The sequence below is a fragment of the Patagioenas fasciata genome, chromosome 3, assembly GCF_037038585.1.
Source record: "Patagioenas fasciata isolate bPatFas1 chromosome 3, bPatFas1.hap1, whole genome shotgun sequence".
Classification (NCBI taxonomy): Eukaryota; Metazoa; Chordata; class Aves; order Columbiformes; family Columbidae; genus Patagioenas; species Patagioenas fasciata.
In genome coordinates this window covers 90,146,236-90,161,398 of record NC_092522.1, presented here as the reverse complement: position 1 = coordinate 90,161,398, position 15,163 = coordinate 90,146,236, and the positions used below count along the sequence as shown (strand labels likewise).

The following is a 15,163-nucleotide window of genomic DNA, read 5'->3' as shown; positions in this document are numbered from 1 at the left end:
CACAAAAACCACTACCCTGTGAAGAGCTTGCCAGAATAGAAACGCATTTCCTTTCACCCACCTTCCACTTAAATTGCTGAGTCCAAACTTTCTTGCAGCACTTTGCAATATTTTTATGAGGTTAGCTTCTTCACCAATAACTTTGCTCTTTTTGGATTTGCTCTTCTGTTTTTCATTTATAACTTGCACTTGATTATTTCTATAGATCTCAAATGCAGACTTTCCATTAACATTTTCATCAAAACTCATTTTGCTCAGGTTAGAAATTAAAGTATCTTGATATTCTTCTGATTTTCCTTTAAGCAGGATTTTTGGTTTATAACCATGAGTCAAAAGATCACAAGTATCAGTGTATATGAACTGCAGAAGGTATGTAAACAGATCTGGATGAATTTTCTCTATTACATAAAGATCACATCCAACAGCATCTTCATCTTTACGGTAGACATCCGGAGTGTCTAGCTGGTTGTCACTGGAAACAAACAGCTTCTTGAAGAAGTCAGAGCGTGCAGCCAAGATGTATTTGTGCACGGGGTAAGTTCTTGTGCCAATCTGAAAAGTCACATCATGGATGCTGTCCATTTCATCTGTTTCATCTAACAGTTTGCCAAAATCCTCTCCAAAACTTGATAATGACACACTTGGAATTTCATAGAGGCTAGAAGAAAAACAAAATCCATCAAAAAACCCCACTATTTACAAGCTCCATAAAATTTTACATGGTTGTTTCCATTTGATTTGTTGTGTTGGGTTTTGCTGTTTGTTTTTTTCTTACATTGCTGGACTATTTAAAATTTCTTATCTTGTTATTTACAAAAAGAACCACATATGTAAGATCTGTCTAGGCTGAGAATATTGAACACATTATTTTGTCTTTATAATGTAGCCAGTAAACATGTCTTATCAGAACTACCTTCATCTCATTCTTCTAACAAGAAAATATAGAAGAAATGTTTCCTGTATTTCATATCACAATTCAAAGCAATAATAAAAAAAAAAGCTAATATTTACGTATCACATATATTAGAAGGTATTATGAGAGTGCAAGAAACATGGTTCAGTATTTTACTTATTAATTTTACTTTCAACATTTTTTCCAAACAAATAAAGATCCACTTTTTTCTTTTATGTAAAGGATTATTACTGATTAGTGAAGAGATGAATTTCTACAGGCTTTAGAGCTCAGAGTGTGTTGAGAAATACATTGCAAATGCTTGTATTAAACACTTTCGATAAAACATCAACACTATCTATGCTAATCATGCAAACAAATAAGCTGAGGTCTTTGGGTAACTTCAATACAGTTGCTTACTAACAAGTGCTATTCTCTAGCAGTATGGATAACCACATTTATTGTGACTTCTGTGTGAGCCAAAAGATAATTTTGAAGTATAGAATGATTTGATCACAATCACACAAAAATGAGAAAAAAATACAGTTGTTGATATTTTAAATATACCTTGTTTTAGGATCTGACTGTAAAACAGCAAAATTGCAACCACTAGGATCAGTGGCAATACTAACAGCTCGGTGGACAAAAGTAAGCTTCTGAAGTCGAATTCTTTCATACACACTGTTTGTATCATGCTCACAAAATGTATCAAATGAAGAATTCTGAAGGCTGGAGACGAGTTCTGCTATTAAAAAAAAAAAAAAAAGAAAAAATCCCACATAAAGGTCCGGCTAATTAAAATGCAACTAATATGACAAAAAAAGCAAGATTTATGACTTCCATAAGCTCACTGATGGAGTCACTGAATAAGGGGCTAAATTATGGTGAAGATTTCAGCCCACTTAACTGAAATGCAGGAAGACATTTTAAGAACAAGGCTTCACATTACATATCAGAGACTTTTGACCCAGAACTTCTTGTAGAAGTGTTTTGCCACTTCTTCATATAAGGCAAAACACTCCACTCCATCTAACATGCAATGCAATCTCTTGTGCAATGAAACAAGCTGTGCATAAGTGTACAGCAGTGCAAGATTGTCTTCTTTTCCTGTCATATCAATTACAGCAGATATAGTACAATCACATTCAGGCTTCATATTATATCTGTTTAAATATAAAATACTATTGAAAAAACCATTATATTCTCTGAACACTGGATTATTTTTCAAGAACTGGGTAATCAAATACATGCACAGCATTCACCACATTCATTACAACCATTCAAAGTAACAGAAGTTCTCATTCATTACAAATCAGTGATGAAGATCAACTAGACATTTAAGTAGTCAACAGGTCTGGATTCTGAATTTTTCTTTAAGATACTAAAACTACAAAAAGAATAGCAATAAGCATAAAGAAGAGAACACCTACAGACATATACCAGCACCAGGAAAAACAGAGCAAAAAGGAGATGATAGATTTGGTACCTCTGTAATGAGGGAACTACTATGTGATGTGTTGAGTTAAACAGAGTAGCAACAGAGTAAAAGTAGTATGTAGCTCTGCATTAAGGAGAGGAAAGAATTTTACTGTGAAAGAATGCAAAAATGGACTGATAAATGTAAAGACAGAATATCTGTATCAAAGGAAGTAGAACTGCAACATAAAGCTATAGAGTTCAAATACATCCCAAGCTGGAAGTAAATCCATTTATATCCGTAGAGTTCTAAGATCCCTAAATGAACAGAACTCAGTTTTAATTAAAGTCTTGTCCTATAGTAGATAGGTATCTTCCTCACGGAAAAAACAACCCACCAGGATCCACTATCAGCAATATGAGCTAAGTTAATAAGGAAGAAATTACTCTGGACCCTGTATTATGCCCACATAAAGGTCTGGGAAACACGATAAGGTCTCACAGACTTAACAGTGCAAGCAAGTACATGCTCCTCCTTTTCTCCACTGCCAGTCTCTTACAAATGGTCATCTAATATGCGACGAGATCATTACACTGGACCCTTGTGCTACTATTACTCTTCAGAAGTACTTTTCTTCCTAGAAATCTGCACCTGAAGGATAACTGAAGGCTGCAAAGTAAGTAAAGCTTAGTATTACTGAGGAAAGAGAACAGTAGTGGTCAAGGCTACCAACTGGCAGTCACAAAGAAAAGAGCACACTCACCAGACAGTACTGTTAGAGACTGTAAAGAATCAGTTAAATTTTTATATTGAGTTGAAGTACTTAAAAACCATCAAGAAAACAGAGCTAACCTTTTTTTTCTGAGATTTTTTTTCCTTCTTCCAGCCACTTGCCTGTAAAGGCTTCACCATCCTGTGTGACAAACATTATCTCATTCCTGTTTAAAGCAACATCGGACATGAAGACTTGCCGGCCATACACCCAACGACACTGCTTCATGGAGTTGTTAGATGACTTCCAGCAAAACACCTATAATATCATTTTTTCAGAGAAAGGAGAAAATCTCATATCATACAAAAGCAGTTACATATTACACACTACATTTTTAAACACAAGAACATGCCATCTCAAAGTTGCATATAAAAGGAGAAAAACATCTTCAAAATTCTATCCTGAAGTGTTATGAGTATCTATTACAAAGAACCCAGAAGTAAAACAGGGAAAATTTATTACAATATCTAGATCCACTTGCCCACGAAGGGCATTTGAAAAGTTTTTCTGAATATTCAAACATCTGAATATTCAAACATCTTCACAGCAGCCCTGTAGGTCAGTTTTTACTGACATTTCAACAAGGACAGCAAATGGTGCCATCAAGTCAAGAAACAAGTTAAATCTAGCTCTTGATTTACAGATTTGCCCTACTGGTTTGGTTATAAATCAGGCAAAATGCAAAACCAAAAAATTAAACCATTTCCTGTTAACTGTTTGACAAAAACCTCAAGTTTCTCTGTACCAGCCAAGATTTTGGAATGGAGATCATGACCAAACACAAACTTCATAACAGTCAACAGAAAGGTAAAGAACTGTATGCACAGCAGGACTCCTACAAGGTATACTTTAGATGTCTGAAAGGAGCAAGTATGAAGCAACAATTCCATGAAAGGTAAAGCCCAGGTGTGGCATTAGTGCTGCTAAAGTCAGGCTTTTGTCTTCTCACATTGAAGGCCCCTACACAGGTCTGTTAACACCTACATAAGGAGGGAAAAAAATAATTTGAGTAACCTATTTCCTTTCCCCTCTCTTGAGCCCTACAGAATCACAGAATGGTTGATGCTGGAAGGAATCTCTGGAGGTTATCTACTCTAACCCCCTCCTCAAGCAAGGCCAGTTGCCCAGGACCATGTCCAGACAGTTTTTTAATATCTCCATGGATGGAGACTCTACAACCCCCATGGGCAACATGTGCTAGCATTCAGTTAACCTCACAATGAAAAAGTGCTTCCTGATACTCAGACAGACCCTCCCGTGTTTCAGTTTGTGCCCATTGCCTCTGGTTCTGTCACTGGACACTACTGAGAAGAGCCTGGCTCCATCTTCTTTATGTCTTCCCTTCAAGTATGTATATACCTTAATAAAATACCTCTTAAGCCTTCCGTTTTCTATGCTAAACAGTACTCTTTTGAAGAGAGTACAATCGAGCCAGACAACGAACTGCTGATTCAAGAAATACAAGTATTAAGATCCCATCCCTCTCCTTACTCAATAATTTATAATTAAAGCACTAAAGATCCCAGTATTTGGCAGTATTCAGCATGGAAAGATATGCAATGTACGTTGACATAGTTGCACTCATGCAGGACAATGTAGTTTCTTACTGCTAAAGTAGTATCACAAAGATGTTGAAGGGGCACTACCAATACTACAGATGCTAGAGGCTAAACCTCACATGGACAATTACTGAAATGGAAGTTTATAATCTCTGAGACAACTAATGATCGAATAAATAAATAAGATCATCCCAAAACATAACTCACTCAGATACAAAGAAGGAAAACACCCACACCACTCCCTATTTTGATAAAATGAAGTCAGTCTTAACATTCTTTAAAGCAGCATTTCAATAATAAAACCTTTTTGTAAACGCCACTAGATGGCACTGAAGATTTAGACGTCCCAGCAAGCAGCTCTAGGAAAGGCTGGGGTTTTGAAAGGACCTATGAACTGTTACTCCATGAAAAAAACGAGGGAAGGAAACAATAAATCCTCCATAGTATTCCAGTTCTAAGTCAACACAGTGCCTACACTTAACTAGTAATACTATGCCATTCACCAGGTTTAGCTGGAACTTTTCAACGATAAAAGGGGCATCCCACCTACAGAACAGCTGCTTTTCAGCAAAGGCTCTAAAACTTCAAGTAGAGAGATTACTTCTGAGACTATTTCTGGAGGGCAGAGAGATGACAGAGTAGGTGGGGTGACATGAGAGATGAGGAAAAACAAACAAAACACAAAATTACACAACAACCACCACAGCCCATGTATGCTATATAACTACTTATGCATGTAAAAGTAAAGAAGTTTAAAGCCATTAGATGTTCACAGATGTAAAAATAAGCTACCGTACATGACTTTGGTAGTCTTCTCACACTTTTAACAACAACAAAAAAAAAAACCACACAACCAAACGAGCCACACACAAACACACAACTGTACAAAAATGAACTTGAGTATTTTCTGTGCATGATTTTGTCCTGTTAACTTCTTACATTAAAAGTCTGATTAATGAGTATGCATCTTGCTATATAATTATGATTTCTAGGGACACAACTTACTCTTCCAGCTTCATCCAGCGCTAAAATGCAAATCTTCTGACCCTCATTTTCTTGAAGATGCTGGGTATCTACCTTATATTCCAAATATCCCCCATTAACAAGAATTTTTTTAAGGTTCAGCTGTCTGAAACAACACAAAAGGTTAAATTAGTACTTCTTCATTGTGTACTGATGTTGGTTCTATTTTAGAGTTACCTTTTTCATTTAGAGAAGCAGTAAAAAAATACAGTTGAGGTAGCGACATTGAAAAATTTGTTAATTTCTTCTAACTGGTATTACTAACAGAGCTGCTAATAAAATACTGTTAGTAGAGTGTAATTTTTGCTTTGCTTTTAAGTGAGTTACATCATATTTACAGGTTCTTCAGAAAATTCTGTAAGTGAAAAGCAGTACAAGATGTAGTTTTGATCTTCAGCATTACAGAAGTCATAGTGGTATAAATTTAATGTAGCTGTTTGTACTAGAAGACCTATCTTATCCCAGTAAGTTGTTCCTCAGCTTTTTGGTGGGTTTTGTTTTTCACCTGATCACAACCACGCATGTTCTCTCTTTTCAGTTTCTTAGTATAATAGTGCAATATATGGTATAAAGTTTCTCCAAGTGCCAGCACCTTCATTTACAACCATGTAGAAAACAAAATAAAATAATAATTAAGCTATAACATGTCAATAAATACTGCTAGAATTTGAAGGCAAGCTGAAAAGTTAACTGGGAGTTAGCTGGGCAAAAGTCCTCATTACCTCTTCTAATCTGTTATTGCAAACTAAGAAAGGAGAATCAAATAATTTCCTAAACTTGTGCCCAGTTTCAACAGGTTTTACATTCAGGTTTTAGCATATGGACCAGGTGATGCCATATGGTCACCCTTGAAACCTGAATTACCCTTTATAACATACTATATCCACACATTAATTATGAAATTCAGACTCCAAACTACTGATTCAAAAATCATAGCAACATAATTAAATCAAATAGCAGATATTTAATGCTTCTACCTAGATGCATTTATACAAATTCATGCTAACAGATGAAGAAAAAAATACCAATTTCAATATTTACAAAGCTATGGTACAAAATAATTCCTCTTGGTACATTTTCTCAAAATACCTTTGGTAAATGGTGACTGGCACCTTAGACTCATCTAGTAACAAAACCAATGAAACAAACAAACAAGGTAAAAGCAGTCCATATGGAAGTCCTGCAAATGAAGAAAACTCAGGGGAGCACTGTATTATCTCTACTTCATGCACAAAAATCTTTAAAATAGCTTGCAAGTATAAGACTACAGTGAAGTCTTCCCCCATTGTTCTTTATGACAAATTAGAAAAATAACACATACTTGGAAGCTATCTTTTTGCACTGATAGTCTGCAAGTAAATAAATATCTCCTCTTTCGGTAACGCATACTGTAGCGTCATCGCTTGCAGAGACCAAGGACACAGAGATATCTTTGTGGTGTAGAGCAGAAACTTGGCGAGGTGAAGTTACACATTTTTCTCCATTGGGATCCAGAAGATAACCTAGAAAATACAACACACCCCAAAAACATGACTTGCCATTTCACACATTGTGCATTTAAGGGACACTTTGCTACACTATTTGGAAGAACCTTTAAATTATAAAAGACTTTTTAGGTAGTTTGATAATTCATCTTCAAAATAATTAGACAGATAAGTGACCCACCACACATACTTGTTAGTTCATTGCAAACACCAGAAAACATTCAAGATTTGATACACTAAAAAGTGAAGTCAGGCATATTCTACAGGGAACAAACACAATTTAACGTGGCTGGACTCTGCAGTGGTACTGCCTTTGATTCCAAAGAACGAACATTTATTCGATCATATTACAGCTCAAGATACCAGGAACAAGCAGCAGAGCTACTTTTAAAGCTGGAAGCAGCCCTGTCATATGACAGTGCAGTGCTATGCCCACTCCTCTGCGCCATGTACACACCAGAATAATCTCAACAACACAGGCAACCACAAAAAAGACTTGTATGATGAATGCACATAATAAAAAATACATATTCTTTAGTAAGATACTTCTCCAAAAAAGAAAAGGTTTTTCACATATCTTTGCAATCTTAAAAAGGAATACAAAGAAGTGTTTGAACCTGATGCTAGAACCGATGCAGATTAACTGTAAGTACCAAAGCTAGCTATCAGTTTTGTTTGCACACAGATACAGAACCGCAGAAATGCAAATCTAAACCAATATTACAATACCTGTTCATTAAAAAAGACTAAAGCAATTAAAATGCCCCATTCATACAACAAATCAAAAAGTTCACTAGTTGGTAATAAATTTTTATTAGTTTCTTGATTTTAGAATAATACTGAGTTAAGTGAAGATTCTTGTAATGGTATTGTTGAAAAAAATTCTAGATACGGGCAAGCATTTCAGTGTAAAAAATTTCATAAGGAAAAATTTATCAGTAGCATATTTACAGTGTGCAGTGAAAGAAGAACATAGGCAGGAAAGCTCAGTGCTACTTTATGAAGGGCAGTACCAGCCAGGCTGCTGGAAGGAGATAAGCATGCTACAGGGTAATTTGCAACACAAATAGCAACATTCTGTTTCCTGAAAATCTTCAGTAACAGGACTCCACAAGATACATGGAAGGCAAAAGAATTATAAAGAGTTCAAATAACAGAGCTAAGTCTGACTAGCTCAAATCATCTCAAAATGTGAAAGTGATTGACAGTAACTAAAAGCATTCTTCAAAAGAAGAGTGTGAAGATATGATGTTATACTGTTAAAAAAAAAAAAAAAGGAAAAAGGAAAAAAGAAAGCTTTAAACAGACTTCTGTTGTAAGAAGTAGATGACAGATTTAGTATGAGGAATAACATTTTTTTATGGCTGAGTTTTACTTTCAGAATGCTTCTATCTTACCTAGTTGGCCGCCATTCAGCCCCACGGTATACACTGCTTCCTTAGTCCATAGCACTGTATGGAATCTGCCTGCAGCCACTCCAATCACCATTCTACCTTTCAGGTTTTTTGCCTGAACCTAAGCACAAATCCAAAGTACATCTTAATATTAAGCAGCAACAGGTGATTTTCACATGTACAAACTCCTCAAGTCATTAAGAATGAAACATTAGTATCAATCCACATACAGTCTAGTAAGTCAGGATTACTTCAGAAGTTTGTCAAGTGGGGCACTATTGCACTACTAATAAAAAGAAGTAAACTTTTAGAATTATCTAATTAGATCTAGAATAAAATCTCCTTAGGCTGTCTTCATGTGTAAGCTGTTGAACAAGATTGCACAGGACATTTATCAGACAGACAAAGATGACTTAGGTGCTGAAAAAGGGTCAGCTAAAAAGTTCAGCTTGTAAGCCCTAACACCCTAAACACACTGCAGAACACTATAATATTAATTCCACACTTCGAATTTAACTTGATTTTCCAGATCAGGATGATCAAGATCAAAGCAAATACTGTGGATACACAGCTACCATTACACTACTGAAAAGCATCCCACTGTATCCCAAAACACTATCCTGTTACACTTTGGCCAATTATTCTTTCCTACTTTTATAACACTGGTAGTACAATGTTGTTCTACTGTAGATAAAGCTTTCTTTCAATAAAAGGTACTGTAACTCATATTTACTGAAATAAAAGAAAATACAAAAAGTTATAGATGAAGTATAGAAATATAGCCAAGTTGCTGATGTCCATAATCTCTCTTCTCTGTTGCTATTATTCCCAAAGCATTACGACTACAGAATCAACAGTGCAAACCCCAAGATCCATCATCTAGTGATTCAAAAGAAGCAGAGAGCATGAATCTCAAATTATACATGCCTATGACTTGTACATCATTTCAGCTACAGAACAATTTGGGGAAGAAAAGGGTTTTAGGAATTGTACCTTATACTTAGCACTACAAACTTCAGTATAGTTCAGGTTACAAAGATGTCTATCAAGATACAGGTAAGTATTTAGGATTGAGATGTACGACAACGCAGAATCAAGATTTTATCTGAACTCACATTCTACTTTGTCCTGAAAAAGTTTTAGAGTTATTTCCACAATCTTCATATTTTACTTTTTGTTTAAAAAGAAACAAACAAGAAAATAACAACTAAGCTTCGGCTGATGTAATTTTTACCTGTCTAGGAACGCTGCAATTAGCAGGAGGAGGAAGAATACCCAATTGATGGAAAGTATTTAACCCAAATGTGTAAACATATCCATCTTCTGTTAAAACAACAGTATGATCCTTAGCTGCAGCTATCTGGGAGCACTGATGGCCAGCTAAGCCTTCCACGAGTCTTGGAACCTGAAAAGGAAAACATGTTTTATACTAACCAGTAGCAACCTATGAAACTAAAGTTACAGAAACAGAAAGTCATGACCAAATATTGAACTGCAAATGAAAACGCATTTGAACATATTATTATATATATATATATATACACTCATTAATATAATTAGCATATCTAACAAAATAGGATGAACTACTTTAATTTGAAAGGCATTCTCTGCTATCAGGAAGATGATTTTTAAACTACCTGCTCTGAAATGAGGTTGGAAACTATATCCTCAGGATAGTTGGTCACACATTAACTATTACCTCTTTTGTTTTTCTTTTTTAATTACCATGAGCAATAAAGATTTCTCTCTTCCTCCAAAACATAGGATTAAGAAAAAAACAGAGTAAGGAAGCAGTTCTGTATCTTTCACTCTTCATGCACTCCAACATGAGCCTTCCTTTATTCAACTGGGTAACATCCTTATTTCGAAACAGCAATTTGCAAAAAATTCTAACTCCACAGAATTTTTTGCATGTTGCAACAATGTACTGTTCAAATGAGAACAATAGGTGAGTTTTCACTCAATAGCTGTGCAAGTTTAGTAAGAAGCAACCCTACCACCACTTTTTATGACACTACAGTACTACAGCTCCACAGTACTGCTGTTTCTTTTGTGCCAGCCTTGACATTCATCAGATGGCATCACAAACCTATTTAAGAAACCAAAAACCAGCCAAAAACCATTTGCTTCCACTTATTTGGCATCAGCTAGTCTTTAAAACAACTTGGCCATAACACAGAAGTTTGACCACACTATACAGCTATCTTAAAATATATTTAAATGCACATTCTTCTACTCTCTGACACCTCATCAGTAGTACAGGAGAATATTTTTTTTGTTATTGTTTGAGGACCAAGGGGGTTGGTTTGAAATCAACAGCAACCTGGTTTTGAAAGTGCACTCACAGAAACTCTAATCCACTTTTCAGACTTGCTGTTTGAAATAAAAGAAACATTGCATAGACTACATTAGACTACACGCATAAGATAGCATACTAGGCATGTTTGTTCATCACCATGACCCAAGCGCCCTCCTTGTCCATGTCCACATGTATAAACTTGACCTTTGTGAGAAAGGAACACAGAGTGGAATTCACAGAGTACCACCTGAAAGAAAAAAAAAAAGGGGTGAGGAGAAGGCAGTAGAGAACAAATTAGTATTCTTGGACAATCTGAAAACACTTGCCAAAATTACTTTGTGAATAAGTTCAGCTTTAATAAAGATCTGTTTGTGAAAATACAGTACTAGTATTAAAGAACAGGACTGCCAAATCAAGTCAAAAGGAACAGAAAATATTTGCTTTAATATCTTAATCTACTTGAAAAGACCGACAGTTTCTATTTATTAAAATAAGTTCAAGCATGGCCCTACAGGCTAACAAGTTCAAAAGTTTTAAGGGCACCAATACTGCCTCAAAAGAGTTGAAGGAGACATGCTAAGACTGCAGCACATTGTCTGCCTTTAATGCTTGTTCAAATTCTACTTTGGACTTCCAAAAATTCTTAAATTGAAGTCCTAAGATGTTATCAGGGAAAAAGCTACTGTTACAGATAGCATGCTTAACACCACATGCTGCTTTCAACACAGTAAGAATTTTAATTCAACATGTATCAAACAGATTCATAGTCCCACTTGAGTTCACTATGGGAGTTACACAAGAAGTCGAACACAAAACAGTCACAGAAGTATCATGCTTCTGCATTTATTTAGTGATATACGAGTCACATATCCAAGGTAAATCATATTAAAAGAAACCAGCACATTCTCCCCATCAAAACAGAGAACCACGATTTTATTGAAGGCTATTGGGGAGCAAGAATATAGTACAGAAGGCCTACTCTGGAACCCCTTAGCTGCTCTAAGCTTCTTGCCAGATTAACAGAAACTGCTTGCTGAGAAATAGCTAGGAAAAAAGAAAAAGAGATGGGGGGAGGGAACAAAACACTGAAAACAAACACAACAAAAAACCTACAGACACCATTTTTTTTCCCATGCAAATTTTCAAAACCTGGTAACATCTTCGATACTTGTTCCCCCTCACACACCCCTCCAAAGTCACCGAGAAAGGTGTCTATGTAAGACATTAAGAATACCTGTTTGATATACACGCCATTCCGAGGAAAAAGGTCCACCAATTCAGGATGATGTTTACTCTGTTGACCACCATGACCCAAAGTAAAATTTCTATTATTTCCCCAGGTGTAGACTTCCATGGGATCTGCAATGAAAAAAAAATTCTCTCTGAAGCTTGTAAATTTACTAGTTCTGTGCATACTGACTTTGAAAAGCAACTACTGCTGTTCCTATTTGAAATTTAAAGATGAAAGCTGTTTTTTAACTAGAACTGAACTTCAAAAATATTTTTTCTCTTGTAAGAAGGTGCTGTGACAAAATACTTTAACAATAATGTAGAGATGATCAACATTACTTATATGTATTTTGCAGTTGTAGAAAATGCAAATATTTCTCAGCAGAAGATTTACTTCTTACATTTTCCAAAGACAACTACTACAACTACAACTACTTTCCCACAAAACTGCTATGCTGTCATGCATGAAAACCATGAACACTTGAAAATCAGATGTGTGACCAAAAGATAACACTTCATTTTTCTAAATAACTTTTCAGTTACTGTGGTATCTGAACACATTTTTCTGATGAGTAAAAAAACTGAAATCAATGCATATTTGATCATGTTGTACCACTATTAAGAATAATTTTAACATTTCACTCATTTAACATATTTTACAAGATAAAATTTAAAATATCCAAAACTCAGTATTTATGCAACCAAAACTACTTAAACTGCTTGAAAAAAACTGAAAAGAACTAATTTCACTGTTTAGCCAGACTGAACTCAGGGACACAGAGAAGAGGGAAAAGAAAGGGGGTAGAAAGTATAAAACAGCATTAAACTACTCTGTTTCCCCCAAAATAAGACAGGGTCTTGTATTAATTTTTGCTCCAAAAGATGCTTACTTTTTTTACATGCATAGCTGCCTGGACACTATTTAAATCAATTTTTTAATGAATCATAACTAGGGCTTGTTTTTGGAGTAGGGCTTATATTTCAAGTACCCACAAAAATCCTGGGGAAAAAAAAAATGCTAGGGCTTATTTTCTTCATAGGTCTTATTTTCTGGGAAACAGGGTAAATAAAAGCTACTGGAATACTACTCCCTTGTCAAAGAAAAACTTGAGTATGTAAGAATCACTCTAAGCACACATTTCCTATTTGTAGAAATTGTATTTAGAGTGACTATAACTGGCTTTAATCAAGCTACCTTGTCTAAAAAATATCTTAAAGATTCAAAAACATGTTTCCCCTCTTTTCACAAAAGACACAGAAGTGATGTAAACTACTCTATCAAATTCAAAGCCATTGAAGTCTCTCTGATCATTTGAAATGAGATAAAAGAGGAAAAACACAGAATCATTAGTACTGAAAGGCAGCCCTTGAGCTCATCTAGTCTGAAGCCTCTGTTCAGGAAAGGTCAGCTAGACCAGGCTCCCAAGACCAAGTTCTCACAGGTTTTCAGTAACTCTGAGGACTGAGTCTCCACCTATTTGGGTTACCTACTATACCACTTGTTTGGTTGTTTTTTTTAACCTCTAAGTCAGTCATTATTTGTTTGTTTTTGCTACATATGTGCACCCTGTGCATACTGCCAAGATTCTGCACCTGCTGTCTTATAATAATAGTAACCCCATATCTTCAGATATCTCTTTAACTTACACAGTCCTAATTAGAAACAGAAGATATTGTCTACACTGCTACATACATTAATAGGCTATTGGATTATATCTCCTTGTAAAATACAGTTTAAGCTATTTTACTTATTACCAGTTTTCTTGAACACCACATGGACTGGCCTATCTTTCATCACAAGATCCAGAGCTGATAAGCCTTCTTTATCCTGAACATACAGGCTAACGCCATGCTGAAAGAAGAGGGGAGGGAAAGAGAAGAACAGAAGTTATTTTAAACTCCACAGCTTGAGGCAAGCCAAGTAAACATTTAGGAAGCTAAATAAATCTTTAATTTAACCTTAATACTGATAAAGGAAAATCTTCAGATTCCAGTAAACTGTAAAGAAATATGAAAAAAACAGTGCAATTCTGTTCAGCCACATACACATCACATTGATGTATTAACTGGGATTTTAATGTATGAATATTAATGGAACAAGATGATGTAATCACTGAAACACAAAGGTAACATACTTGAAGATAAATCACTGCCAGCTAGCAAGGACAAGTATTTACCCAAAATACATTCATCAGCTTCAAAGAACACATTTTCTTATACTAGAACATTTACAGAACCAGTTTTGACAAGCTAGAGGGAAGAGGAAAAAAAATAATAAATAAATAAACAAAAAACCCAAGCAACCAACCAACCAAGGTAGCCCTTGAGCTCATCTAATCCAACGCCTCTGCTCAGGAAAGGTCAGCTAGACCACGTTCCCAACACCATGTTCTTGCAGGTTTTCAGTGACTCTGAGGACAGAGTCTCCACCTCTTTGGGTTACTTACTATACTACTTGTTTAGTTGTTTTTTTTAACCTCTAAGTCAGTCATTATTTGCTTGTTTTTGCTACATATGTGCATCCTGTGCATACTGCCAACAACAAAACAACACCACAACAACAACAACAACAAAAACCACATCAACAAACAAACAAATGAATAACTACTATGGCTCTGAAAACAAGTAGGGAACAATGGTTCACGGTTACTGAGAAAAGGCAAGAGGACACGACCAACCAGGTAAGACAGCAGCTGGGAAGCTTCAGAAACACAAAGCATGAATAGGTCATTGCTTTAGAACTCAGAGAGCAGTAGATATTTTCCATAAATACCATTTTCTCAATAAAAAAGTGCTACTGCATCAGCATTGGTTCTAAGGAAGCGTCATCAATCAGATCTCTGAAGGGAAGAACTGCAGATGTCCTAAAGCAGAACCTAATGGATAATAAGGCTCTACATGTGTACATGTGCAACCCTACTAGCAACAGTGCTAGTATTAATCCACTATGTGACAGAAAGACTGACCTATTTTTATGATTTAACAGGTAGCTGGATATTGTTCTCCTTGGAAGATGTGTAAGATACTTACAAGCAAAACAGAGGCTGCAGTGATATTCATGTGGTCTGAATTTGTAAAAACTAACGCAAATTA

The 15,163-nt window shown here is 35.6% G+C and overlaps 1 protein-coding gene across 4 annotated transcripts in view; it reads right to left on the bottom strand.

Moving 5' to 3' along the window:
• Nucleotides 1-15,163, bottom strand: part of IBTK (inhibitor of Bruton tyrosine kinase) — a 58,154-nt gene that overhangs the window by 31,725 nt on the left and 11,266 nt on the right. For 3 of the 4 annotated variants that reach the window (XM_065834627.2, XM_071806827.1, XM_071806826.1), the window contains exons 3-12: nucleotides 13,826-13,922; nucleotides 12,075-12,199; nucleotides 10,977-11,087; nucleotides 9,776-9,946; nucleotides 8,545-8,662; nucleotides 6,985-7,165; nucleotides 5,646-5,769; nucleotides 3,162-3,339; nucleotides 1,460-1,637; nucleotides 62-658 (exon numbers count right to left, since the gene is read on the bottom strand). In XM_065834627.2, coding sequence (XP_065690699.2) covers nucleotides 62-658; nucleotides 1,460-1,637; nucleotides 3,162-3,339; nucleotides 5,646-5,769; nucleotides 6,985-7,165; nucleotides 8,545-8,662; nucleotides 9,776-9,946; nucleotides 10,977-11,087; nucleotides 12,075-12,199; nucleotides 13,826-13,922 — 1,880 coding nt within the window. The remainder of the gene's footprint in view (nucleotides 1-61; nucleotides 659-1,459; nucleotides 1,638-3,161; nucleotides 3,340-5,645; nucleotides 5,770-6,984; nucleotides 7,166-8,544; nucleotides 8,663-9,775; nucleotides 9,947-10,976; nucleotides 11,088-12,074; nucleotides 12,200-13,825; nucleotides 13,923-15,163) is intronic. The other variant, XM_065834630.2, reaches the window with a different exon arrangement.